General features: G+C 38.8%; 2 protein-coding genes across 3 annotated transcripts in view; one reads left to right on the top strand and one right to left on the bottom strand.

Annotated features, from left to right (window-relative positions):
* itga5 (integrin, alpha 5 (fibronectin receptor, alpha polypeptide)) overlaps window positions 1-2916 on the top strand; it is a 32658-nt gene extending 29742 nt beyond the window's left edge. Inside the window, exons 28-30 of the mRNA XM_031741973.2 lie at window positions 29-130; window positions 260-382; window positions 511-2916. Of these exons, the coding sequence (XP_031597833.1) occupies window positions 29-130; window positions 260-382; window positions 511-594 (309 nt within the window). The 3' untranslated portion in view covers window positions 595-2916. The remainder of the gene's footprint in view (window positions 1-28; window positions 131-259; window positions 383-510) is intronic.
* Window positions 2898-26054, bottom strand: rapgef3 (Rap guanine nucleotide exchange factor (GEF) 3). 2 transcript variants are annotated; one of them, XM_031741975.2, is made up of 28 exons: window positions 25938-26054; window positions 23654-23739; window positions 19140-19184; window positions 15330-15436; window positions 15129-15250; window positions 14391-14568; window positions 14159-14243; window positions 13829-13889; window positions 13412-13488; window positions 13171-13317; window positions 12474-12580; window positions 11279-11367; window positions 11087-11165; window positions 10710-10860; window positions 10515-10594; window positions 10381-10411; window positions 8876-8951; window positions 8164-8301; window positions 7851-7948; window positions 6984-7109; window positions 6048-6229; window positions 5039-5129; window positions 4877-4927; window positions 4677-4764; window positions 4517-4581; window positions 4356-4410; window positions 4115-4186; window positions 2898-3977 (listed from the first exon to the last, which is right to left on the bottom strand). In XM_031741975.2, the coding sequence occupies exons 2-28, from the start codon at window positions 23714-23716 to the stop codon at window positions 3859-3861; spliced, it is 2583 nt and encodes an 860-aa protein (XP_031597835.1). In that variant the 5' UTR covers window positions 23717-23739; window positions 25938-26054; the 3' UTR covers window positions 2898-3858. The 2 variants fall into 2 exon arrangements, with proteins under 2 accessions (XP_031597835.1, XP_031597834.1); XM_031741974.2 differs by lacking the exons at window positions 23654-23739; window positions 25938-26054 and adding an exon at window positions 22464-22879.

The raw sequence follows: 26054 nt of genomic DNA, 5'->3' as shown, positions 1-26054 counted from the left end.
ATGTAATTTGTAATATTTTCTTCTTCAGAGAGCTTATAAGCAATATGTGCTGGAGTGCCTGGCAGAATACCGTGTGAAGAAGATGCCATATGCAATCCAGCCTAAACTTTTTCCCAGTGGAAACAAAAAGGTATTTAATGTGTTTATTAAGTAATTCAATTTATTATAACTTGTTCATTTCACACAAATCTGTATGTGTAGTACATATTTTTATATTGTTTTAGTTTGGATGAAGATCAGCTTGTCTTGTCATCCTCAGGTGGTGACTCCAGTGGTTTGGAACAAGCCGGATATCGAGAACGCAGTTCCACTGTGGATCATCATCTTGGCTATTCTGGCTGGTTTACTGCTTCTGGCTCTTCTCATATACATCTTGTACAGAGTGAGTACTGCTGTGATTATAAACGAATCATAGCATTCTGTTAATCTGAAAGATCAATGAAGGTGATTATGTCTGTTCTCATTTATGTTTCCTGCATTTCTGAAATGTTTTTGTTTTTTTTCTTGCAGTTGGGCTTCTTCAAACGATCTGACCCTTACGGCACTGCCATGGAGAAAGCGGAACTCAAACCGCAGGCTGCCTCTGAGGCCTAAAAGACCACCAAAGCTACCAAAACCACAGTACCTGGCCATATGATTGCAACGGAGAATTGTGGTGGAATTTGTAGAGTGGATTTAAAAAAAAGAAAAGAAAAAAAAAAAAGCAGTTGAAGAGTTACAAGAAAGAAAGACTACTGGAACTCCACTGTGCTGCACTAGAGGAAGACAAAACTCCAAAGATCTCCAAGCCAAATGAATGTTTTCTTTTTCTATTTTTAATTTATGTCTTTTTTGCTGGCAGGGTTGGACTGTTATCAAATGGAACTTGTGTCAATGCATAAGGCTAACATTGGACTGTACAACAAAAAAATGACTGCAGAAGAAATGCAGGCTACCGTCAACCTGCAGATGCAGGAAGATGGGTTTAATTTTATGGATTCTTGGTATGGATCATTTTGTTATTTCCCTGTAACTGCCTTATATTGGTGCTAATGATACGATATGATTGCTGCCTCTGACAGGATATGGCCACATGTTGCTTGTGGCATCTAGGAGCTGTGAATTATGCTGCCTGCTGAGGCCTGAAAGTATTCTTCTGATATCTCCTAAACACATTTAATTGACAAAAATTTAGAAAACTGTTTATCTGCCTTTAGTAAAGGCAACATTACATCGACAAATATTTAACAACAAAACCTGTTTTAAAGCTCAGATTTCATAGCTAATTGTAATTCAATTCCTTTGCTAAAATTTAAGTAATTTTAAATCCCAACTAGTCAGAGGTGCTGATTCTTGCCCAGTGCATGCTGGGATATGCTCCACCACTCCACAACTCCGGAAATTTTTAAAAACATGCATAGATGGACATTTCTCACCCGTCCATGGAACTGATCTCTCTCTGCCTCAGGTCGGTGGACAGTGCCGGGTTAAGTTGTTTTTGCACTCAAAGGAAATCTACTGATATTATTCCAAAGACGCCAAAGACTGACTGACCTTCCTTTGAGTTCTGAATTTGACTCCTACTGATCACTTTGTTTAAGTCCTGTATGTTTGAGTCGAGAGTTACCAATGCTGGCAATGTCATTGTTGTGTAGTCGACTGGGATGGGACTGGAACCACCACAGACCTGTGAAACCTCATGTAAGGCTTGAAGCAGTGTGGTGCTTCTGTCAAAATGCAGTGTTCTCAAGATTTAGTTTTATTTTTAATGTCATTACTCCTGCTTTGTTTGGATTGGGTTCATTCAAGATGGAAGCCTAAATGAAGCAAATTGTGCTTACGGTGGAGGAAATAAGCATATAATGATATATTTTTTTTAAACTGAAGACATGACAATCAGCAATCCTGTAGCCTTGACAGTAGGCTGAAGGCAGAATGATTCTTTTTCAGCATAAAATGTGTGTTGCTGTGAGATACTGTATTTTTCTATTCTTTTTTTCTCTTTTTTGTGTAAACGCTGCCCATGCTTAAAATGAGAAGTAGCTGAAGCCATCCCACACCCAAAGGCTGCAGGGACGCAACGTTAAAATGCCTCGTGTTGGTTTCTTTTGACATGTGCATAAGTTTAATGTGTCCTTAATGTAAATACTTAGTGCCTGTTGGTTACCGTTCCAGTTGTGTGTGTGTTTACATGTATACATGCGAGATTTCATGAATACATGCATTTGTGTGGATGGTATATTTATGAATGTTTGTTTTTGTCTTATTACCTTTCCCACTGCCTAGTCCTTTTTATGCCAATCACATCAGTAGCTTGAGATAATTGAGCTTAATCAGTTCTGCATTACTTTTAAAATTGATAGCATAAATACCTCTAACAAAGGGATGACAGCTAGGCACTGGGAACTACATGTTGTTTGGAAGTGCAATATTTATATTCACTCGTTTTAATATTACAGTGCTTTCTTTTGATTTATGTTTTGTTTGTGATTGATTTGTGATAAATCGGACCTTTACGCGCGAAGGTATGTGATGAACATGTAGCCAAATCCTTTGTTGGTGGTTCACTTGCTTTCTCTCACTAAGCATTATTTCAGGTGTGAAAGTTTTTGTTTTTCAAGGATTTTTCCCACTTCAGATGTACTCACCACTGCAGGACCTTTCTGATCTCACTTTTTGTAGCATAGATTTTCATAAAAATACAAGCACATTTCTGGTATGCTGAAATAGTTTGGTGATGTATGTGCTCTGGTGTTGCACCTGTCCAAACAGCATCATCCTAACCGTCTGCAATGCATTTGTTTGCTTCATTAAATTCTCTTCATAAATCCCCTCGTAGTTGATAGTTACAATTTTCCAGATATTCCTCAAAATCTGCGTTTGAAAAATTACTTTTATCCTAAAATGTAGTCAGTAGACTTTTTTTTTTTTTTTTTTTTTTTAAATGAAACACAGAAAATCATTATTTATAATGATGGGATCATTTTACTTCTTCCTCCTCAGTTACATCAGGAGAAAGCACTGGTTTCTTCATTCTGTTATTTACATGTCTTAGCCAATTTCCACTCTCCAGGACTTTCAAAAAGGTGTTGTAAATATTAATAAGATGGAGAATTGTGAATATCCTCACCCCATATTGGGGAGACCCTTTTATGTCAGGTGGAATGGGGGCTCTTTGAAGGTCAATTTTTACCTGTTACGGTTTGTACTTTAAATAAAATGATTCCTTTTTAAACATTTTTGTACTGTCATTAAATACACATTAGTGGGAAAATAATTTATTTAGAAAATAATATACGAAATTATGCATGTCAGTTAGTGCCAAACATGATCTGATACAATATTTTTAATGCGAAAACACTTGTGCACTGACCTAAAGTGGTTAATTGTGGCACAGACCTGGAGAATGTGTTCTTATGGCAGTTTTGTGGAACCAACAATGTGATTCTTCCACAGACAGCAGTATAAAAAAAACTTCACAAAATGAATTTTGACACCAAAGACAAGAATACTTCACTGTACATCATGTTGTAACATTGCCTTTTGAAGGGATCACTTGAAATGCTTAGACACCAGTGTGACATAAGGCTTTCTGAATAACCACAAGTCCTGTCAACACAGAGTCAGGGCCACTGGAGCTCATTTCTGTGCACAGAGCCCATTTTCATTGTCAATGTTTTGCTGTGCAGAATGCTTCTCCAGTAATGTCCAACCTCCTTAAGTAACAATCAATTTCCATGGGGTGCTACATCTCCAAAGGTCCAGTTCCCACCTCTAATTGAGATGAGTTTGGAGGTTTTATTCCGTTATACAGAGTTCATTTTTTGGCTGTGATTTTGCTTCAGTTTCACAGTCCTTGCACATTTTCAGGCATATGTTCTAGCAATCGATTGTTCTCGATAGCTGCGTCAGCTTGCGCTGGTTGTCAATCACCTTCAGGTTTTGGATATAGTGCCGGATGTTTGTGGAAGTCCGCAGAGGAAGGGCATGATCTGAATCTGGAAAAGATTAAAATTATGCCGGAGTCTGCACATGTTTACGTTCTTGTACAAAAATCAAGGTTAAACTGAACCTTCTATAGATCTTAGGAAGAAAATACTAAAACCTGCCAAATGGCATTAGAGATGTGGCTTACATGTAGACAAGCGAGTAGCAGCGCCTTCCAGAAACATACGATCTGCCAGGCCTCTCTGTGGAGATGAAGCCACTGCAGAGGGGAAATAAAACATTATCTTACCTGATGTATGCACAAACCTGCATCATATGTGTTTACTCCAACATGCATGTGAATTACTTCCAACTTTTCCTGAATGCATACAGTCTCAAAGATATGAAGTCAGTGGGGCCGATCATTTTGCTGCCAAACTATCACTTACCATAAGGTTGGCTTCTGCATCCTCGAACGATTTTCACTGTTTTGGCAAGCATTCGCTACGACAAGGTGAGAAAAGGGAACTCTTCAAGTCAGTCTCTTACTTAGGATATGATTTGTAAGGAAATAATTACATAACAACATTTGAGAATAACATTTCCATACCATTTTCTCAAAATTGACCAGTTTGTCTACGTAGTTTGCGTTTCCCTCATGGATAAATGTCATGTCTAGATGTAGGAAGGGACAGAAGCAATTAGTATCCTAATAATATAACCAAACTTTTCAGTGGATTTGCGATTTATTGACTGCTGGTGTCTGTTACCTTTCAGCAGCAGAGGCATGAAGGGAATGTAAGGAGGACTGAGTTTAGCTATAGCCAGTCTGTACGCCCTGTGGTTGCGTGAAGGGTCCTAACAGAATGAGCGAGCATAGCACAATCAGACCATTAGAAACCTTAAAGAAAATATATTGTTTAGGACATTTATAAAACTTATTCAAAGCTGAGCACATAGTATAATTTACCATGAGTCTCTCGAGAGAACAGTAAATCCTTTTTGTCTTGCTGGGTATTCTCTGTAACAGACAAGCCAAACATTGCAAAGTCAATTTTAAAGTATTTGTTTAGTGAGTGTGGCAGAACATTTATTATTATCATCATCACTGTTGCCTCAAGGGGGCTCTCACCTCCCAGGTCTTGTAAAGCCTCTGAATTGCACTGTTGCTTAAGCCAAACATCACAGCAAAGAATGAATTTAGATTCTTCTGCTCCTTTAATCTGTGATGGAGAGGACACATGACTGTAAATAAAGTGCAGTCCTTGAAGTGATGCTGGATGTCAAAGTTTAAGATGGGGGGATAAAAGTAAGTACAAAGGTCCTGCCCGGATACTCACAGTGATAATACCTGTATGATTACAATATATGTATTAAGCAGGATATTAATGTTTACTTTATCAATTTCTTTTTTTGGTATAAGACCATGCTAACTCTTCTAAACGTATACTATATACAAAAAAAAGGAATTGGGCCGCACCTCAGTGAAATTAAAAAAATGAGTTGGTCTGGATCTTTTAGTTTCAAAGAACGAAAATCTTAATGCTTCTGCTAACTAAGACATTTTGCACAATTCAGTGGTTCAAATGTTGTGGGAACAGTCTGGTGAAAACCTGTTTCTGTTCCTACATGACTGTGCTCCACTGCAGAAAGCAATGTGTAACACGTTTCTCTGTGAACCATAAATGCCAAACATTTGCACCAAACCATCTGAGATTTCAATCAATAAGTCTAAACTATGAGCTGCTGACTGGTAAAGTAGATGCACCTATGATATGAATCTGAAAGTCGTAGGTGATTTCCTTGTTGTGTCATTACTCACTCTGACATTGACTTTGAGGCTGAGGTCACTGAGATTTGAACTTCTTCGAGATTTATAGTAGGTGCACCTATGGCATGAATTTCAAAATCCTACGTTGCCTCATTCTTGAGTTATCACATCCACAAACTTGACTGTCCACGCCACCCACCCAGTGGAGTGACGACAACACCCCATCAGCCTTTTAGGGCCGGGTAAAAAGTCACGACATGCATGAGGTCAGTAGGTTTCACTGTTGAGACCCTTATTTGTTCAATGGCCAAACTGATGGACTAGCCAACCTGCTTTGGCTTAATGTACAGTTTATGCAATTAATTCTTACACTGAAGCAATCTTGATAAACTTCTTGAGCAGCATAGCACGTTTCACAAGGTCTTCGCATAGGCACAGCTCAGTCAGTACCCAGTGCTGCACCTCATTAAAGCGACGCACAAACCGCTCCAGGTTAGCAGTGATGGCTCCAGGGAATTTGTGGCGCCCAAAGATGTAGTAGACAAGCTCCACCTGCCGAGACACAGACAATGAGTCACAACCACTGACATAATTTAAACACACCGTGAAATAAGCAGACAGGAAGTCTTTTACAGGTATCTTTTGTTTCTTTAGAAATGTGAGGCATGCAGGAAATGACACAAATAATCTGATGGCAAAGATGATACTGGTAGATAAAAGGTGGTAAAGTCTGAGAGTCATGCAAAGTTCTTTGTTGCATGAATGCTACTTTGAGCTTTGGTTATGTATGTCAGTGAGCAAATTAACAACTGTAGAGGCCATGAGATACAAAACACAAATACAAAGAGAAATACACAACATTAAATGCAACAAAAACAACAATTCAGAGAAAAAAATAAACAAATGCAGAACGTTTTAGAACATGTATAAAGAATGTACAACAGGCAAAGACACTGTTGAGAAACAAAAAGGCTTCAAAAAGAAAAAGGAAATGCTGTTATAGGTTCCCTCGCCACTAAAACAGTCTTCTCCTTCCTGCATTGTTCTTTCTTCTTTCTCACTCCCGTCAGGCTGTGTTTGCTCAAAGGGGGTTACCAGATCATTGTGTATCTCTCTCTAATGTTGTAGGGCTTTTATCTTACAATATAAAGTACATAGAAATAACAATTTTGTAAAATATGCTATATAAATCAAATTCATCGCAATTAAAAGTTAATTACTAGTTAATACTCTAGTGTTCTGAAGCAGTTTTGAAGCAGTCGATTGGTAAAATCAAATGAAACATCAATCATAGCCGCCGAGTTACCTCGTGCATGGCAGTGAACAACTCCCAGTCATAATTGGTGAGCTCACTGGCAATGTCTTTAGAAGACATCTGTTCAAGGACGTCAGTGGTTCCTTGCTCTGGACCCTGCTGCTCCTTTAGAGGTGTCTGACAGAGAGAGAGACGGCGCAGTGAGAGAGAATGAAAATCATCAGGAACAATGTTGTTGAGGTGAACATTGAATGACTCGCCTTATGGTTGGGGATGCTGCTTTGAACAAAACCATAATATGAAAAACCATAATAAACAACAAACATATTTAGAATATATCCGGCGAGTTAAATCCCCTCCTCATTTTCTATGAAATATAACAGGATAATATTAATCGTTACTAGTTCATGCCCATGCTACAGTACTTTATGATGAAACTCAGCTGTGAGATGAAAATGACATGATGCTTTTATTAGGTGTTGCAGGTACATAAATGCATAATATAGGTTGTTTTAGGTTTGGCTGCTAGGTAGTTGCTATGAAACATAATGATATTGTGTATGATTCAGCTTTTGTGGCTATAAATGAGATGTTACTGTTACAAATTAAAATGATAGGATGTTTTCATAGGTGCTGTACGTGCATAAATGCAGAAAACAGATCCTTTTAGCATGTCGATAGTTGGTTGCTAGGCAACATCATAATATCTGATATAGATAACAACCGGCAGCAATGTCTGATGTAGATAAAGGACATAGGATGTACCTGTCTTCCAAGTCTGGTTGCTCAACTCCTGATTGTGTAGGAGGAGTTGGTGGACAGACAGACAACGAGTTCATGTATTTTAATAAGTGTGTTTTAATAAACTAAATACACCAAAAAACGGTAAAGAAGTTATGGAAGAAAACAAATCCTCACCAGTTGTTCCATTTCGCTGATTGTGCAGATGAACAGTCTCTCGTTGAGTCCCAGGGCGGTGTAGACTGCAGTAGCATCCAGCTTTAGCTGAGCTCTTTCTGTGCGCAGTCATAGGAAACAGAGTAATTTTCACCGTAATAAAAAAAAGGAGAGCATTTGAAATTCTGAGAACACAGCATAGGTTTGATGACAAACAGAATTACTCATCTGTTGGTACATTAGTCTAGCAATCTACGAAAAACTGATTATTTTAATGAAAAATAAGTGTTGATTCTAGAAAACAAAACAAAAACATATGACTAATGCCTCCCACCTCCTGTGGAGTTCATTTTGATGAGGACATGATCTTCTCCAGTTTTTCCTAATGCTGACATTATCTCCTGTACAGATGTATTCACCGGCAGCATCAGAGTGAGAGGTTTGTTGTCTGGCCTGTAGATCTCATACAACACTAAATCAGAAGAGGACAGAAAATAAAATGTCACATGATTCTAATTTGGTGATTAATTTAAAGACTAATGGCGCCCGTTAAAGTTACTGGATACTGAGATCGTTGTCCTTTATTGACATATTGTGTGATACACACGTCACAAGCACTGATTCTAAACCCTTTTCCCAACATCTGTCATCATGGCCATTCACGTGTTCATTTAAACTAACTCTAACCTGGATATGGACTTCAGCTTAGCATTTAAAACATTTTTGACTAGTTTTACTATTCCATACTGCTATTTAATGCATATAGTGACCAAGTTTATACTCATTATGTTTAGTGAACATTAAACATGAAAATCTAGCAAAACTGTTTATACTGTTTAGCTATATTTTAGACACAAATTTAACCAGGTTTGATTTTGAAGTTGTTGGTAAAGATAGGTGTAAAAGTTTATTGTGTATGATTTGCCATCAATTTCAGTCGTTTCCTTTCTTCATTTCTTTAAATATCCCCCACTAGACTTCTATCCTTATTTTGGGAATTTGATTTTCTTGATTATTGCCAGCTGTAGTGTTTGAGCTTTACTCACCTTTATCATGTGCTCTGATTGGTTGTACCCTCCCCACTGACTCCTCAAAGTTTGAAAACCAGTCAAACTGGTGGTTCTGCCGATAATATAAAAAGCGACTCAGTGACACATAAGAGACATTAAACTTTCTAATGGCAGTAGAAAGACATTTCATCAAACAGTTTTCTCCTTAAAATTGATTTCTGATATAACACTCTGTCACACTTTTCCGCAAACATCCCAAGGGGTTTAAGCTCCAGTAGGACTTGTAGTATAAAGAAAAACTTTAGGCATTTTGGCCTTTAGCGTCTGTCAGGGTTACCAAAAGTATACTGCAGACACAAGTTTAAATAGAACGCATTTTAAGTAGAGAGTTTAAGTAGAAAAGACAAGTTGTGATATATGCCTGGTATACATATGCACCAATCCACTCAAATGTGTATTTTTGGGGAGGAAATTTTATTTTTAATAGAAAATTATTCAGCATATATATTCACCAATGGATACGTATGTCAGATCCCACCAAGGATTGACTGGTCATATGCTCATGAGCCCCCCCTCAAAACAAATTAAATATGTCATGGCTGTGTGCAGGCAGGCAGGGATGAAGGACCCAAATGCAGACTCGAAAAGGGCAGATGTGAGCTTTAACAGCTTTACTGCTGGACACAAACTGAACTAAACCGAGAGATACAAACATAAGCTAAACCGGTAAGGGAGACAGAACACACAGCTTGGTGAGGGTACGATGTGACGATGAGTAGTCGCAGACACGGACACTAAATACACACACTCGGTAACAAGGAAGTGGTGCACAGGAGGGAGACACACCTGAGTCTAATAGCCCAAGACGAGACAAGGGAAGCAAGACAGAATACACTAACCTGAGACACGGACCTTCAAAGTAAATCAGGAAACACACAGAACTTACAGACACAGACTCTGACACACGATACTGATATGGTACATCAGGAACATAAGGACAGGGATGACTAGACAGGAAAGGCGGGACCATGGCAGGTACAGAGACACCGACCAGACACTAAACAGAGGGAGCACTGAGTACAGGGACCAGAGACATGAGGAGCACAGGAACCAAAACCTAAGAACTAGAAATACAAAACCGAAATCACACCCTAATATATAGGAACCAAGATGAAACCAAAGACTAATAAAAAATAACAATACAAAATCCAAAACACTTGGTCACTCACTGACCCAGGACCGTGACAAAATATGGTAAAGGATTGAGAACTGGTTTAAAACCACAGAAAACATACTATTAAAAAAGTGCTCTAATATGATCCAGTTAAGGAATACCTTAAGGAGTTACAAATGCTACTGTAAGAGAATTTTCTTGGGCATGATATCTCTGAAAAATGGGTTGTTCCTCATACTACAAGTGTTGCTGGAGCTTCAGCCTCTTAAGACATCTGCTCTTCTCCATGCACCTTTGAAGTAGGTGAAGTTGTGCCAGAAACCTGCACATTGTTTCCACACACTTTTGAGCAAAGTCAATAACTTACCCTGCTCAGTGACTGATAGCCATTCTCCGACCTGAAAAAGTGTAGAAGAATTAAAAAGTGTTAAATAGTATGCCAAGAATATCTATGACTTGTGAATTGTTAAGAAATATGAAACGATATCAGATAGTACGTACACTTTTGTCCTCCTCCTTTCTCTGAAGTCCTTCAGCACATTGAACAGTTGTGAATTCGCTGCCATGTCTTTCTTTAATCTCTGTTTCAACCCCAACATTAAAATAAAAAGATTGATGACAAAAACATACTGACACAGAAATCACACAGTGATATGTCTAAAAATTTAATTTATGACTTTGAGCCTAAAATCTCACCTCCAGAAAGTCCAAGGCAATGGGGTCTTCTTTCAGGTGAAGGCCAAACAGTGCCACCCACTGGCCAACTAACTTTACTACTTTCTGCTTAATGTTGAGAACATAGGCAGTCTTCTCCTGCTCTGAGCCCTCAGCAAGCTGTGCCTGGTAAGTGCAATGTTGGTTAAGGGTATAACACATAAGACCTTAATTACAAAATAAAAACAATATTAACTATCACAATTTATTCTTGTAATAAAATGCACTGATAATTCCATTATATTACAAACATACAGTATAATACAGCTTCGTCTGACTATGATAATTCTCATAAACAACACTAGCTTATACTGTCAGTGCTCATCACTGTTGTCAGTATAACTGACACTGCAGGATATTGGTGTTGTAGTGCATGACAGAGCTGGCTGGAGGGCATGAAGACTTTGTGGGTGAGCAGGAAGTCACTCACACAACAATCTGCAGGGACACAATCATCACCACAATACAGTGATTACAACAGGACTGACTTGGTCTGAACATTTTATTTTTCAACAACAGAAAACAGGTATCTGTAATCTCAACAGTGTCACCTAGAGCATCATTTCCATTAGACTCCAACTTTATTGTTTCCAGTAGGTGTTCCAAGATTTTCTCAGGTGTTCCTGACATAACTGTGTACCTGCAAAAAGCAAGACAGAAAAGAAAGAATACCTTTCAAAACCTTGTGTTTGCCTTACATTGGTCCACATACTTGCACAACTATTTCTGTAAAATAAAGCAATAAATTAATTATAAAGTATTTGTTGTGTAAATGTTGACTGGTTATCTCCTCAAAAAGAAGAAGCACAAAAAGTCTCTTGACATAATCATTGCATAGTTTGTCTAGCAGACTGTGTTTACAACACTTTGAAGTTCTTAGCTGTATATCACAGCCGCGTAGACAATAGCGCTCTGTCTGTTTCAGATCATAGCTTTACTGTGTTTGCTTAAAACACTTCACCTTCCAGCACATCTCTAAGTTCCACACCCCTCTTTCACTCATGATGCTTTTACATGACACTACCTCATGTTATTAACTTTTGTGTACTCTCTCCCATACTTTGTTATGCTCTTGGTATTTATGCTCTCCTTTTTTCTCTATTCTTTCCCTCACCCCTCCACAACCAGCTGATGGCTCCCCCTCCCTGAGCATAGTTCTGCTGGAGGTCTGTTTCTGTTAAAACTGAGCTATTCCTCTCCATAATCACCAAGTGCTTGCTCATAGGGGATCGTCTGATTGCTGGGTTTTCTCTCCAACATCAAAGGATCTCTACAATGCAATATAAAGTGCCTTGAACTGTTTTGAAATGATTGCTTTAATAATAAAATTCAATTCAAAACTGAATTTGAGGGCATAAAAAAGGACTCAATGTTCAGAGAATAAATATTCTTTTCAATTGTGTAGATTTACAAGTAGCAAGAAGAAACTTGGAAAGTGGTTTAAACGTAATCTATATAAGAGTCCTGCATCAACTTAATTGACCTTCATGTTTGATAAAGTGGTTCAAGACTGATAACAAGTCACTCAGAAAGGCAGGGTTAAAGTCCACCTATTATATGAGTGTTAGGTAATGCTCCATTAATAAACGGTTAGCCACATCTTAAAAAAAGATGTATGTAATCATCACTTATTGTCAGTGGCAGTGTTTGTATTAGAGTCATGCATTATCAGCCCACACTGATCATAAACCTACTTGTAAATTAATTGCAGTATTTTATAGAAGTTAGTAGGTCAGAGTCGCTTACTTGCTGCTGTTCCCTGCTCCTCCTTGTTCGGTCGAGTCTGCACTCTTTTCCAACACCAGCACAGTCTTCCCGTGCTCTTCCAGTCGCACTGTATTAGCCTCCACGTCCTGAAGGACAGAGAAGGATGACAATCAGTTTGAAAAGATATTTGAAAATCTGTGTGACTCTCACATCTCTTAAATTGTCACACGGGGCTACATGTGTTCAGTAAACACCCGATGTCTGACAGACAACTTGTGGTGATAAACATAGAATAGAATAGAATAGAATTCAACTTTATTGTCATTGCACATGTCACAGGTACAGGGCAACGAAATGCAGTTTGCATCCATCCAGAAAGTGCTTTAGTCGTGATATAGATATATTACAATATATATTAGCAATAATAGAGATGTGTAAGTATATTACAGAATGGGGTCTATTATGGTATGTTATAATGTACACAGTGTGAAGTATGTTATGAATATTCTATAACTATAAGTATGTACAGGCTGTAGTGAGTACAAGCTATGAACAGGATATAAATATGAAATAAAAACTATACAGAAATCTGAGATATACAGTTATACAGAATGTGAACTATGTAAGTTATAAACAGTTGTGGGATTAAAAATTATCGTATGTACAGAATGATTATCTACACAGAACTATACAGTAGTGGTACTGTAGTAATGCAGTAAGAGGAAATCCAACGAACCTTGAGGATCCTTATGAAGTCCTGTTTATCAACACGAAGGAAATGGCAATTGTCCTCTCGCAAGATGATGGTGGCGGCTCGAGGTTGCTCATTTAGCAAAGCTAGTTGCCCAAAATCCTCACCTTCATGTAGAGTAGTCACCAGACCCTATATGCACACAATACTCTGAGCTATTGCAGTTGCAAAGTGTTTTATTAGAGACAGTTAGTGAGTTTTATTAATTTGGAACCACTGGCTTTACCTTCCCATGCGTGATCACATTTACAGAGCCTTTCCAGATGATGTACCAAGAGGTTCCTTTATCCCCTTGACTGAACACTATATTAAAAAACAGGCAGAAAGAAACCACATCAGTCAGTCATATATCTTTCTAACCATTACAACTCCTAGAAGATTGCACCTTGAGAGAATCTTCCTTAAAAATGACTAAATATGGATTTAACATTAAAGAAATGGGTAGGATTGAAGACAAAAAAGACCTGATGACCTTCTTACCCACAGTAAACAAAGAAATTAATTATAACATTAGACGGTCTGAATAGTCTTAATCTTACTTTCTGGAAACAATGAATGTTTCACAGAAAAAGATGGTATTTTCTGTGCATAAGAACAGTATTATAGTGTGATTCAGCAACACAATGAAGCTGTGTAAACTCACAGACTGTTCCAGCTTTGGCATGTGATTCAAAGACCAGCACTGCTGCCAGCTCCTTACGCACCTACAGGCACAGCAGGACAAGAACAGGCACAAGCGCACTGATACCTTCTGCTATCATTGTTGTAAATGGGTTTTTCTTGATTTTCACTTTCATATTTCCAGTTTATTTTTAACATTTCTTTCATGTAGCATAAAATACTCTCTTAAAAATGGATAAAATATATCAGATAAAATCCATGGTTAACTATCACAAAAACTTGATAACAGTTCACATAAAAAAATCAATATGTAGAGCCTTTAAAAATGTTAGGGGAATTTATAGAGACTGACTGAAGAGGAGAGATGTGCGGCAGCCTTGACATGGAGCAGCTCCTCGTAGATAACCTCCAAGTCCTCGGGACTCCTCTGACTGGGGCTGTAAAAAAAGGAAAGAAGAAGAACATAATAAGCCAAACAAACAAAACACTCTAACTTTGCTAGCACCTTGAATTTGTTGTAGGAAGCTTTCCGGCAATACAGGTTATCTTGAGATAATGCTTATGTAACAACTAAATAAACTGACCATTTACGTAGAATCATAGTGAGCAGAGCATCAGGACCAAGCTGAGACAGCAGAGACAGAGCTTCCTGTAGTTCATCCTCTGAATCCTTCTCATTCGATATGTGGTTAAGTCCAAACTGGGAGTCTTGGAAGCGGTAGAACTGTGTGTCCTTGTCGAGGAAATTCAACTCATGTTTCACTTTGATTGAGACAAAACACAGAAGAGAAAATAAAACCCTTTGAATAAATTGCAAGAATGCGGTGAGACAACTACAACACACGTTGCTTTAGAAACAACAACAAGGCCGATGAGTAAGTTTTTAGATAAGTTTTATGCCGGTCATTTATAAAACTTTAGATAAATGGAAATAAATGCAAATGCTTTCTGAGTGAGTTCCTTCATTTGACGATGAAGCATTTCTGTCCTGATTGGAGTGGTCTCTTCCAGGAAGACAGTGTCTCATCCAAAGAGCTTAAGTGGTTAGTGAACACTTGACTGAGTGAAATAACAATGCAAAACAAATGCCATGGTAGACTCGGTCACCAGATTTCAAGATACTCGACCATGTCTGGGACATTTTTAAGTGCTGCCAAAAGCATTATCATCAGAATACATGAAAAGTAATTTGTTTGGACATTATTCCACATTCATCTACAGTTTACAAGAAGCCCTAAATTCACCCAACACATGACAAGTATCCTTCCTTCATTTTTCATCAAAAGACAAAATTCTTCAAAACTTAGCTCTTCAGCTCTTACCATGGAGAAGTATTCCCTCATCCACTAAGACCTGCCATATTCCCACTGCCTGACTTCTTGATTGGAGGCCTTCATTTTGGGTCATCAGCCAATCAACAAGGTCCTTACCGGAGCAACATTGCCTATGAGAGAAATTTGCATGTAATTTAGAGACACTGGTACTTTTAATCATGAACTAAATCACATCGCCAGAATAGGTACCTGTATGTTTTGAGGTGATGCTTTCTATCTCGGATCAGACCAGGGTTCTTCTCAATCATGACACTATATACTGATCTGGCTGCCTTCACCACGCGATCTGAGAGAAACTTGATAAACATGAAAAGATAGATAAGGGTGTTGTGTTTTTTATAAACACAATTTCGGCCAGTTTTTGGGATGGCGAAAGGCCGAAGTCAGCAAAAGAAACAAGTGTTTGTGAAAGTGAGAAAGACAATTTTCCCCTCAGTGCTGAACAAAGTTGTGTGTGGAGACTTCTGTAGGTGTTGAAGTGTAATGGAGTGTTTGTGGGGGTTGCATAGGTGCATAGGTGTTAAAGATGCAAACTTAAAGGCTCTGAAACTTCACTGACTTTCCAGCTTCTGACTCCGGCTAGCACAGAGCAACAACAAACTGTCTGACAACTCTCAACTAGTTTCCTTTTAACCTGCTTTGATGTTCCCACCACTCATTCTCAACAGCACACACACACACACACACACACACACACACACACACACACACACACACACACACACACACACACACACACACACACACACACACACACACACACACGAGTCCTGTTTTCATATCTTAGTGGGGACATCCCATTGACATAATGCTTTCCTTAGCCGCTTACCCTAACTCTAACCATCAAAAATGAATGGCTGAACCTAACCATAACCTAATTGTAACTCTGACACTAAAACCACATTTTGAGTCTCAAAAATGCCTTCAAACTCATGGGGACAGGCATTTTGTCCCCATAAGGGCTGTTATGGGGACAAACAGACCACACACGCACACACAAACACAAACACAAACACACACACACACACACACACACACACACACACACACACACACACACACACACACACACACACACACACACACACACACACACCATAACATAATGGGTTGCATTAACCTAGACCATAACTTTAACCTAAACTCAAATCTTCAAATTTAGTGAGATTATGGGGGCTATCTTTTTGTCCCTATAGTCCCAACAATATTGGTAATACAAATACACATAGCTGCACATAACACACTCAGGTCAGGTTTAAACACACAAAGATCTGCACACAAGGGTGCACAACCTGCCAGCCACTCATGCAGAAGCAAAGCTTACGTAACAAGAATGTGCTTTGTTTGTGGCTGAAATTCAGCTCTCCAATTTTAGACATTCTCAAGCTTTATGCTCTGTATTTTGCACATAAAAGAATTGATTTAAACTGCAACCCAACAATATTTACTGTCTCAATGACTGACAGTCGCACAAACTTTAATTTTGCGCCTCCCTGGTTGACTCCCACCCAGATACCTCCCACAGGTCTTGTGATTACACGCTTGACACAGGCTGTTGCCTATTTGTGCTGCGGATTTTCCCCTAGACACTGTTGTTTGTCTAAGGTGGTGACCTGGAGATTCACACAAAATCCAACATGGAATACTTCCTATATTCTTTTCTTAAGCAATTCAAAGAGGCCAGGAACAGAAACTACTTTCTGTTTCCTGCAGGGAATTCATTCAGGATGTAAAACCACCTGCTGTTTGACTTATCTGCTGACATCATGCCTCGATGACTCCAACACAGCCATTGGTTTTCCCTATTTAAACTGGGCCATAACACATCCTTGGTAAATCCAAGTTCACACAAAGTTGTTAATTCTAATTTAAAAATGCAATTAACAGCTGCGAGCACAGTGTACACTTTAACCTATCGCCCTGACACTGGCCTCTTCCCAGACCTGACATCGGGAGAGTAAATGTGTCCTGAGGCCTCTGCTGTGCCCTGCTGAAGTTAGTGTGTCGTGAGGTCACTTGTATTCCCAGAGGCCCATTTTCCCCTGGGGCTCCTGCAGTCACATTCTCATGCCTGTCAACTCCCAAACTTATTTTCTTGATGAGGCAACTTTCCATTACCTAACTCATTCCTTACAAAAACAATATCAAAAGCCATACATCACTATGAGCCCCTCTCACTCACACTCCCACACAGCTAAACCTGAGAGCCATGTGAAGATTCAGAAAATAGAGTAACTTGTTTCATTAAATATTTTCTATTTCTGTAATTCACTCGGCTACTGACTATATGTTGTTGAGTCTGCTTCCTAAACTAGGCAGTCTAATCCCATTATCTGAGAACTACAACACACATGTAACTGTTTCTCGTGAGTGAAATTAAAGAGCAAACATTTTTCCCACAGGTGTGCCAGTCAATGACACAGAGTACAACACACACTCAGCCTGTGCGTAGCAACTGGCAGTGATGTATATGCCATCTATAACCGTTGGACAGGCGGCCATAATATATTCATGACAGGGCCCTATTCTGTTGTTTAGGTCATTTTAAAGTCAGGAACCTATATTATTAGGTGATTTATGACTGAATATGTAAAGTATAACACTCACGTGATCAATACTGGATTATACTCAAATTGTCAAGGAAATGATTTTCATCTGTGATCCTAAATTACTACAGCCAATTTTTGCAGGGCCAGGCAAAGAACAGCTGTTCTACAGCTTGTACAGTTTACTCAAACATGCCAGATGCTTGAGAGAAGCTTGTAATAGTCTTTATCACAGCTCAATTGGATTATCTTTTCTCTGTCTTATCCTTTTTTACTTAAATCTGATTGTGACTAAAACCATTAGCCATGCTCTTTTAAAATGTTTAATTTCATTCCTTTGTCTCATTCAGTGGAATATTGATGAGTGCAGCTATCACTGCACGTCTCCTTTGTAGGCGAGACATTTCTCTACTTTCTCTTTGACCTCAGTGGGCTGTGTTGTGTGAGAAGCAGCTAGAGAGGAACACAGAGTGAGTTGACAAGCAGCTTCATCTTTAGGCTGACTTTTACCCCTCTCTTTCTCTGTGAGAAAAAACAACAACGCCACACTTCTTCAGCAAACATATACACCACAAACATGGGTAAAAACAAACAGCTAAAAAAAGCTTTTCATAGATTATAGACAATAATAGTGGCCTTAAACACTTATGTGTGGAGTGCTATCATCAACTACTGACTTTTAGAATTGGGAGCCAACATTTGCTAAGCAACAATAACAAAAAACCCCCAATGAGGTTAGCAACACATGCCTCCTGCAGGCTCAGTTGCTCTGTCCTCCCTCTGTGTCTTTACAAACCCAAAAATATTCACAGGGTTGATTATTTAGGAGTTGAAAGATGCACTCTTTGTACTGCTTTCTACCTTTTCTGTTACAGGGACACCACTGAACCTAAACAGAAGTCACTTTCCCTGTCAATTCTTCTTATCAGGGTTTTAAAGGTTCACTACTTGGCATACTGTTGAAGAAGCTGAGATAAAGCAGCATGAGGGGCCTGGACTGAGTTAGGTAGGACTCAGGAGAGTGGGGAGGGTCGATTTATTGTGGGCCTTGGAGTGCTCTTTAGACTCCTTATGACTGCTTGCCCCTGCAAGGAATGTGTTTTTTAAAAACTCGGTTGAGTAGTAATGCAGGATATTATAACAACAAAAGAACAAGTTCAGCAGTTTGAGAGGATGCAAGCTCTGCAACTCTGAATTATACTGGAGGTCAGTAAAACTGCCACCAGTGCAGTGAAACCTGTCAAAGGGTAACTAGAGTTTCATCAGCTAATTAGTGACAACCGACAATAGATCTCACATGTGCTTAAATTATCTTTCAGGAAGGGGTGAAGGTGTTTACACTCTGCTTTAAATCTTACTTCTGCTCTCACATTGTGGGTCTGCTTATGGCCAGAGTAGAGTTTCAAAGCACCACTGAGAACACTGAAATGCTGTTAAATGCTGGCATACATACCTGCTTCATAGTGTCCTTTGAATTCAGAGCCTCTGGCAGTGGAGTCTGGGAGAAACAGAAAGACATACTTTATCCCCAGTGAACCATTTCTCCATATCTAAAACCTCTAAAATAAAGAAAATAAATTGCTTGGGAACAGCATTCCACAGGAACTAGCTGGACTGGTTGTTGATGGCAATCTTGTTGTAGCTAGGCTGAAAAAAATACAACCAAGCTGGACCGTCGACATAGAACGAAAAATTGTTTTCTTTTCTTTGGTATGAAGGTCACTACAGATGCATTATCTCAACCTGTGATGTGCCATTGTCTCCAACATGGTGTGGGTGGTTGTAAAGTGTGTGTAATGAAGTGGGAGGAAAGAGTATTTAGACCTCGGCAACAGAAGGTACATGGTTTAATTCTTTGAATTTCATTAAAGCAAATATTTGCTTTAAACTACAGACTATCCTTTCATATAAAAAGTAACTGAAAAACCTGGACAGTTAAAGATTAATACTCAAGCAGCAGCCACAAGTAGATAATATTAATGTTTTTTCATTACACTCTTGAAATGCTCACTTAAAAGAGTCAAATCATTGCCATCGCTAACATCCTACCATGTAAAAATATTCAACATTCCCACGTTTGTACTTTGGCCCAAGTCAGACTTCCCCTTTGTTGCTTAGTTTTTATGTTTTTATGACCATCTTGTAGCTGGTGTTGTCTGTCTGTATTCCCAAGGTAATTGGTTTCAGTGTAACTAATTGAAAATATAAAGGACACACTACGTTTCAACTTGCCTCACAGTTCTAATAACATACTAGTGTCACTTTAATACAAATCTCACTCTTTCGACTGAATTGATGGATTGTAAGAGTTGTAACAATACAAAAAAGGTATATATGCAGAGTAATCACGTGACATAGAAGACATGTAAACAAACAGTAGCTGATGTGACCCTTCACATCGTTGACAGACATCTGTTTCTCCGCTGCTACTGCAGACAGACTTTGTGGCATGTTTTACTTGGCCTGCTGTACAGGCAGCTACATCATGTGATATTAGCCGGAATGGCTGATTACCATTCTTTAAAACTGAATAATAAAAAACTCATCAGGTCACACAGCAAGTCTGGAGATCTTAAAGAAACATTAAAACTGGACCATAATTTAGCTTTTAACCCAATTGCCACTGAATGGCAGTAACTCCATAAAACTGTATGCATAGCATAGCTAATTTATGAGCCAATCAAAACAAATGTGCCTCGTAAGTTAAAACCATGTGGAGAACATTTCAATATCTGTTAGACAGACACACTTAGGAACCCTTATGTATGTGAGGTATTTTTTCTGTATTGTGTTCATGTGTCAGCACTGGTATGCAGGAGCAAGAAGTCCAGGAGGGATGCTGCAAATGATGACAGCAAAATGAGCTCTTATCTGCCTCATGTGCTCAGAGAAAGAATTAGCTTAACCTTCAGGGCTTATTACTAACAACACACGACAATGAATAGAAAGATTGGATATCATTCTACTGCCAAACAACTAAACAGGTTTGAGTAAAACCAAATACAACATACAGGCTTGCTATTACCTGTTACAGAGTGAGATTCCACTAATGTGCTGGTATGGCACAAATAATATTTGAAAAGACAATCATGCACGTAATGTGAAATCATGCATTTGTCAATTTTGCATTTAGGGTAATTTAGCATGTTTGCAACACGGTCATGTAACTTGTCACTGGCTCTGTAAGTTCTGTAATTTGTCAGCTGTAAGATATCCCTTGGGTTTTATCCAGTTCAGTGATTCTTCTGACATTCAAAAAAAGATTGATATTTTTATCCTTCTACATTAATTAAGCAGTTTGGGTGTCGTGCATCATAGTGTTAAGGTAAAAAAAATCCAAAGCAATCAGTTGCTGTTCATGCAGAACTTTTAACTAGTTCACGGAAGTATGACATTGATATTTGGCTGGTAAAAGCAGGCAGTTTGGGACACAGTCTCTGCACGTTGTCTTTGGCCTCCTGATACTTACAAATCAGGTAAATTTAGAAGACTTTCAGCACTGTTATGTGTCTTCCTGTGACCTGGAAACTAAAACCTCCCTCGTTTTGCATTCTTCTACAAACTCTTCTGTAAACTGAGCAAGGGTGTTTCAGGGAACGTGAACAATAAACAATGCACTATTTTTAACCCGAGGTAAATAATAATAATGAAATATGCTTTGTTACCTTCCTGTGTCACCACAGCCAACTGCTACAACAACAGAGGAACCTGCTTCAGTCTACTTGGAAGTGTTCCTGAATATCTACAAAATGCAGAGACTCCAGCTGATTTACATAGTTGAGGTTGAGCTAATTTTATTAATTCTGTATATGACTAAAACAGCTGCTTAAATTGGATGACATTCCATCTATTTTCCCGGAATCAACTGATGATAGGTTTTCAAAAACTAAGACAGTGGCAAGAAATGTCACCACAGTCAGCCACAACCAAAAGACACGGGCTCACACTCCTTGGTCTGTTTAATAGCCCAAACATCAACATTAATAACAATGAAAACAAGCTATCAAAATAATTCAGAGGGAATTTTGAAAAGTTAGACTCGTGAAAATGCTGATGTCAATTAATTTGCTCTAACTAACTAATTTGTATGCTTGTTAGCTGCAATTGTTTCTGCTGTGGTTTTCTATAATGAGGCTAGTACACAGAGAAAGTACAGCTGGGAAAACTAGTAAATAGAGCAGTAAAGGCAGCATAGTGACATCAAATAAACAGAGAAATGCCACAAAACTGTTCTGTACTCAGTTACATGTGCTGTTCACACAACCACACATTTTGCTCCCAGATCTTCAGAAATGTTCTGTCACGTTCTTATTTCAGCACAAAATCTCGAAGCTCACTTGTAACGTAAAGGATACTTTTAGGGCCTTTTAGGCAACACGTGTCAGTCATTTAGGAGATACCAATTTGCATATCAAATTATGATTACAGTCTTTTACAAGCGCAGTAGCTGTACCAGCAGTGATTTCATATGAACTAAAGCAAGAAAGCAAATTACATCTTGGAAGCCCTATTTGGTGCCAACACCTCGAATTTAAAAGCTTTTCATTTTAATTTAGTTTTTCTTAATGAACGTTAAGCCTTTAAGTCGTGTTACTTTGGAAATGAACGGGTCAATACAAAAAGACAGTGGATTATGATGCCATTATAGTCATCATTCTCATCTCTTCTTATCCGCATATTGTGACACCATGCAGTAAAAGCAATTCTTGCTTATGTTCCATGAAATATTCCGCAGTCGTTTCGCTTAAGTAAATATATAAATATTAAAGAGGCATACCCAGCTGATGCCCCGTATTGTCTGTTTTTCCACCGAGCAGCGGTCCGGGAACACTTGGTAATTGTGAGTCCGAAAGAGATGCATCTTGTTTCAGATCAAAACAACCGACAAACAAGTTTCCCAGTCAGAAGATCTGCAGCTCGGCAGCTCTACACATTATTCACGGCACAGTAGTCTGGATAGCCCTGTCTCACACTCATTACTGCACAGCGGCGACTCAACACGGCGACAGTGTGAACTCATAACTCCGCATTTTGTCCTCCTAGTAATTCCAGGCAGGTCCTGCATCAAACTCAGATCTTGCTGCCTCATTGAGGTCGAGTCGTGTACTGTTCAGCCATCCCTCGCGACACAGGCGCACTGTTGCTGCGTTGCGTGTGTGCGCACTTTGGCTTTTCACAAGGAACTGCATCAGAGAGACTGCCTCTTCTGGCAGTTTTACCACCTAATTATAAACGGTGTTTGACTTACTTAGCTTGACCTCGTGTGTGTGCATGTGGAACCTTAACATTTTGTCCTTCTGTTAAAAGACGTCAGCGAGTAGACAAATATGATGTGTATATTTCAACTCAAACTCACTCTTGAAGGCTAGAGATGAAATTTTCAAAGATGTCAGACCTTACTCAAACAAGTCTTAGTCAAACAAGTAACTTGCAAAAAATGTGCACCCTTTCTGTAAAATAACTGGCTTAGTTGTTACAAATTTGCATCATTTATTGGCTGAACTATGGCAAAAAATAAAAATGGGTGAATCCATACAAACATTGGGGTCAGGGGTATTAAAGGAGGTATAATGTTCTATGCAGGTACTATATAATCAAGATTGTTTAGTACAGTAGTTCAGGAAAACACATAAGCTGCAGCACGTTGTATAGACCACACACTTATCAGGTCGTCCAGCTGCCTGGCTCAACTGGGTCTGCATGTGGAGATAAAGTACTTCAAGGGCAGAAAGTAATTTAGGTTTGAGGACAACACTTAATGCGTTTAAGCATTTCTAGTTCACAGGTGTTTGTCCTTTGGTGTTAAAGTGTTATGTACCCATTAAAGCTTTATGAAATCATAAAATTCATAACAGGTGTTCAGTTTTGAATGGATTTTTCAATATTTCTTTCTGTGATTCAAGCCTTACACCTGTAGTTCTCACTTTTGCCTTTTTTTGTGTTCGTTTATAGATGCAGGTGACTTACTTCCCCCAACTCTGGTGTACGCCGCCTTGTTGGAAAACTGTTGCTTCTGACATAGTTCTCCATCAAGAAAATAGCTCGAACAGAATCTGTGTGAAGAAAAAAAACAGCATGATAATTTGATTGTTTAACAGTTGAGAAAGAAAAATGGGAAGGTAGTGTTTCCCCTTTTCAGTTAATAGCAAAACACACAGATAAAGATTTGCGATGTCTTAAATAAGGACAAGGAGACCCTTTTAAATACTTAATTTCCCATGTTCTGTTATAACAGGATCATGTCTGTGTGCTGCAGGCTGGAAAGGTTATGCAAGAATTGTTTAAATCCCAGCTATTGTTCTAGTGCAGGGCAGCCCTTCCTGTACTGACCTCATTGTCTGAGTCACTTTGCCAAACCTTTCCACAACACACACACTGACCAGAACATCCATGTTTTCCATGCTTGGCTGCAATGTGAGCCGTGTGTGTTCAAACCGCCTCTTTTGTATGTTTTTATTAAAAGCCCAGCACCTGTTGCTGACCTTTACCGTAGACATTACTGCTTCCATCTTGGAACCTTGTTACATAATCGTGTGGTGAGTGAACGGTGGCTCTTGGAGCCTACAGAACTTTCTTTGTTTTGAATCTGCGTATAACAGAATTCATTTGTTGCGAATGTTCAGAAAAAAGAATGATTTCTTACCACGTTTAGACCTCCTTCGAGTCATGACAACACTCCAGTCACAACGGTCTCAAAATCCAATCTTAAAAGTAGCCAAGCAATCAAACCCAACCAAACAGAAAGTACCGCTGAAGTTTAGTCGATAAATTTTGTGTTCTCTGACTAAACTGAGTGTTTCTCTGTGTCTTGAAAATGCCTCACAGGGGCTCTCTGATGCCACATAAAGAATGTTCCCAACCAAGGAATCCAGTTTTCCTTCTTATGACCTCCTGCGGGAATTTTTAAACACAATAGTTTAGCTGATAAGGAAGAGCATATTGCTACAGTCTGGTTGATAGCATCTGAAAAAGTGACTGTCTTGATTGTCTTCTGTAAATAGCAGCACATTACTGGGAAAAACATTCTTTCAGGGGATTGATGTTTTGCACCAAATATCAAAAGACCTAAGCTACACTTAGATTATGATCAGCTTTCACCCTGAAAACCCTAAAAATTCAGCAGTGGTGACTGCTTTCTGGCCCTGGGATTGAAATCAAATCTTATTAACTCGTTTGCAGATTTAGGTGACCTTGTTTTAGCTTCAGAGAATATAACCAGCAAAAAGCTCCAAGTTTCAAGGTAAACTGAATTTAGACTGTTGACACCTTGAACTCTTATGGACCCAGGTCTGCATTGCGTAACGACTGATATCACATTCCAGGCTGGCACTTTGAAAATAAATGCTGCCCCCTATTGAGGATGCACATGCCCTGCAAAGCAATTCACAAGGTATTTAGAAATTAAGCAACTTGGTGATCAGTTTCTTATAAAGAATGCTCAAAATGAAACAAAAAACCCGCAAGCATTAGTTATAGAATGTTATAGACTTAATTTTATTACACCATTAAACTATAATGGATTGCTTTATGTGCAGTGCTTCTCTCTGTGTTTCTGTCTCTAAAGTTGTATTTATTTGTGTGCGTGTGTTTCTATTTAGATCCTTCGGGAATGGGAGTGGGATTTCCTGCAACACACCCATGGAATGTACTTTGCCAGTAGTCTTTGTTGTGACTGTCTAGTGTCTCTCCATACACACACACACACACACACACACACATATACACCTAAACACACACATGTGCGTGCACATACACACATTTTCCTTCCTTTATCCAAGCCAGTTAGCAGTGACAGGGAAATACGTATTTGATCTGTTTGACCTTATGGTCTATTGAGGGCTGAAGCAGAAAGCAGAGCACACATGAGCAAAGATATTAAAGCAGTTGGAGACAATATTTCTGCACCCACAACAACACTTTCACATTTGTCAACCACGTTCTTTCACTTCTAATCCCCGCTGTGCAGTCACATGTTGACATTTACATTACCGATTTAGTTTTAAATACTAAAAAGTAACAAACAAGTTAAATATATTATTTGGAGAAAACTAGAAGTGGAACACCTGTGATGGAAAATTGCCTTTATATATTGAAATTATTCTTAAAACCTTGTCAGACAAATCAGCAGGGGATTTGTAAAGCACAAGATATTATGATTAAAATAGACATATAATATTCATGAATTAGCACTACAAACCAAATGATCGGCCACAATTCTATACAATCCTTTGCTCTGCAATCAGTAACTCACCAGTGTCGCAGTCTTATAAGATTCTTCAGTTTGATTACTTCAGTGCTTTAATTCGTCTGCTTTCCTTTTCTAGCCTTCGCTTCTATCATATGTCTCTCAGTCAGGGTACTTTATGTG

The sequence above is a fragment of the Oreochromis aureus genome, linkage group 20 (assembly GCF_013358895.1).
Source record: "Oreochromis aureus strain Israel breed Guangdong linkage group 20, ZZ_aureus, whole genome shotgun sequence".
Lineage (NCBI taxonomy): Eukaryota > Metazoa > Chordata > Actinopteri > Cichliformes > Cichlidae > Oreochromis > Oreochromis aureus.
The sequence above is the reverse complement of the archived record's forward strand: the minus strand, read 5'-3'. Positions and strand labels throughout refer to the sequence as shown.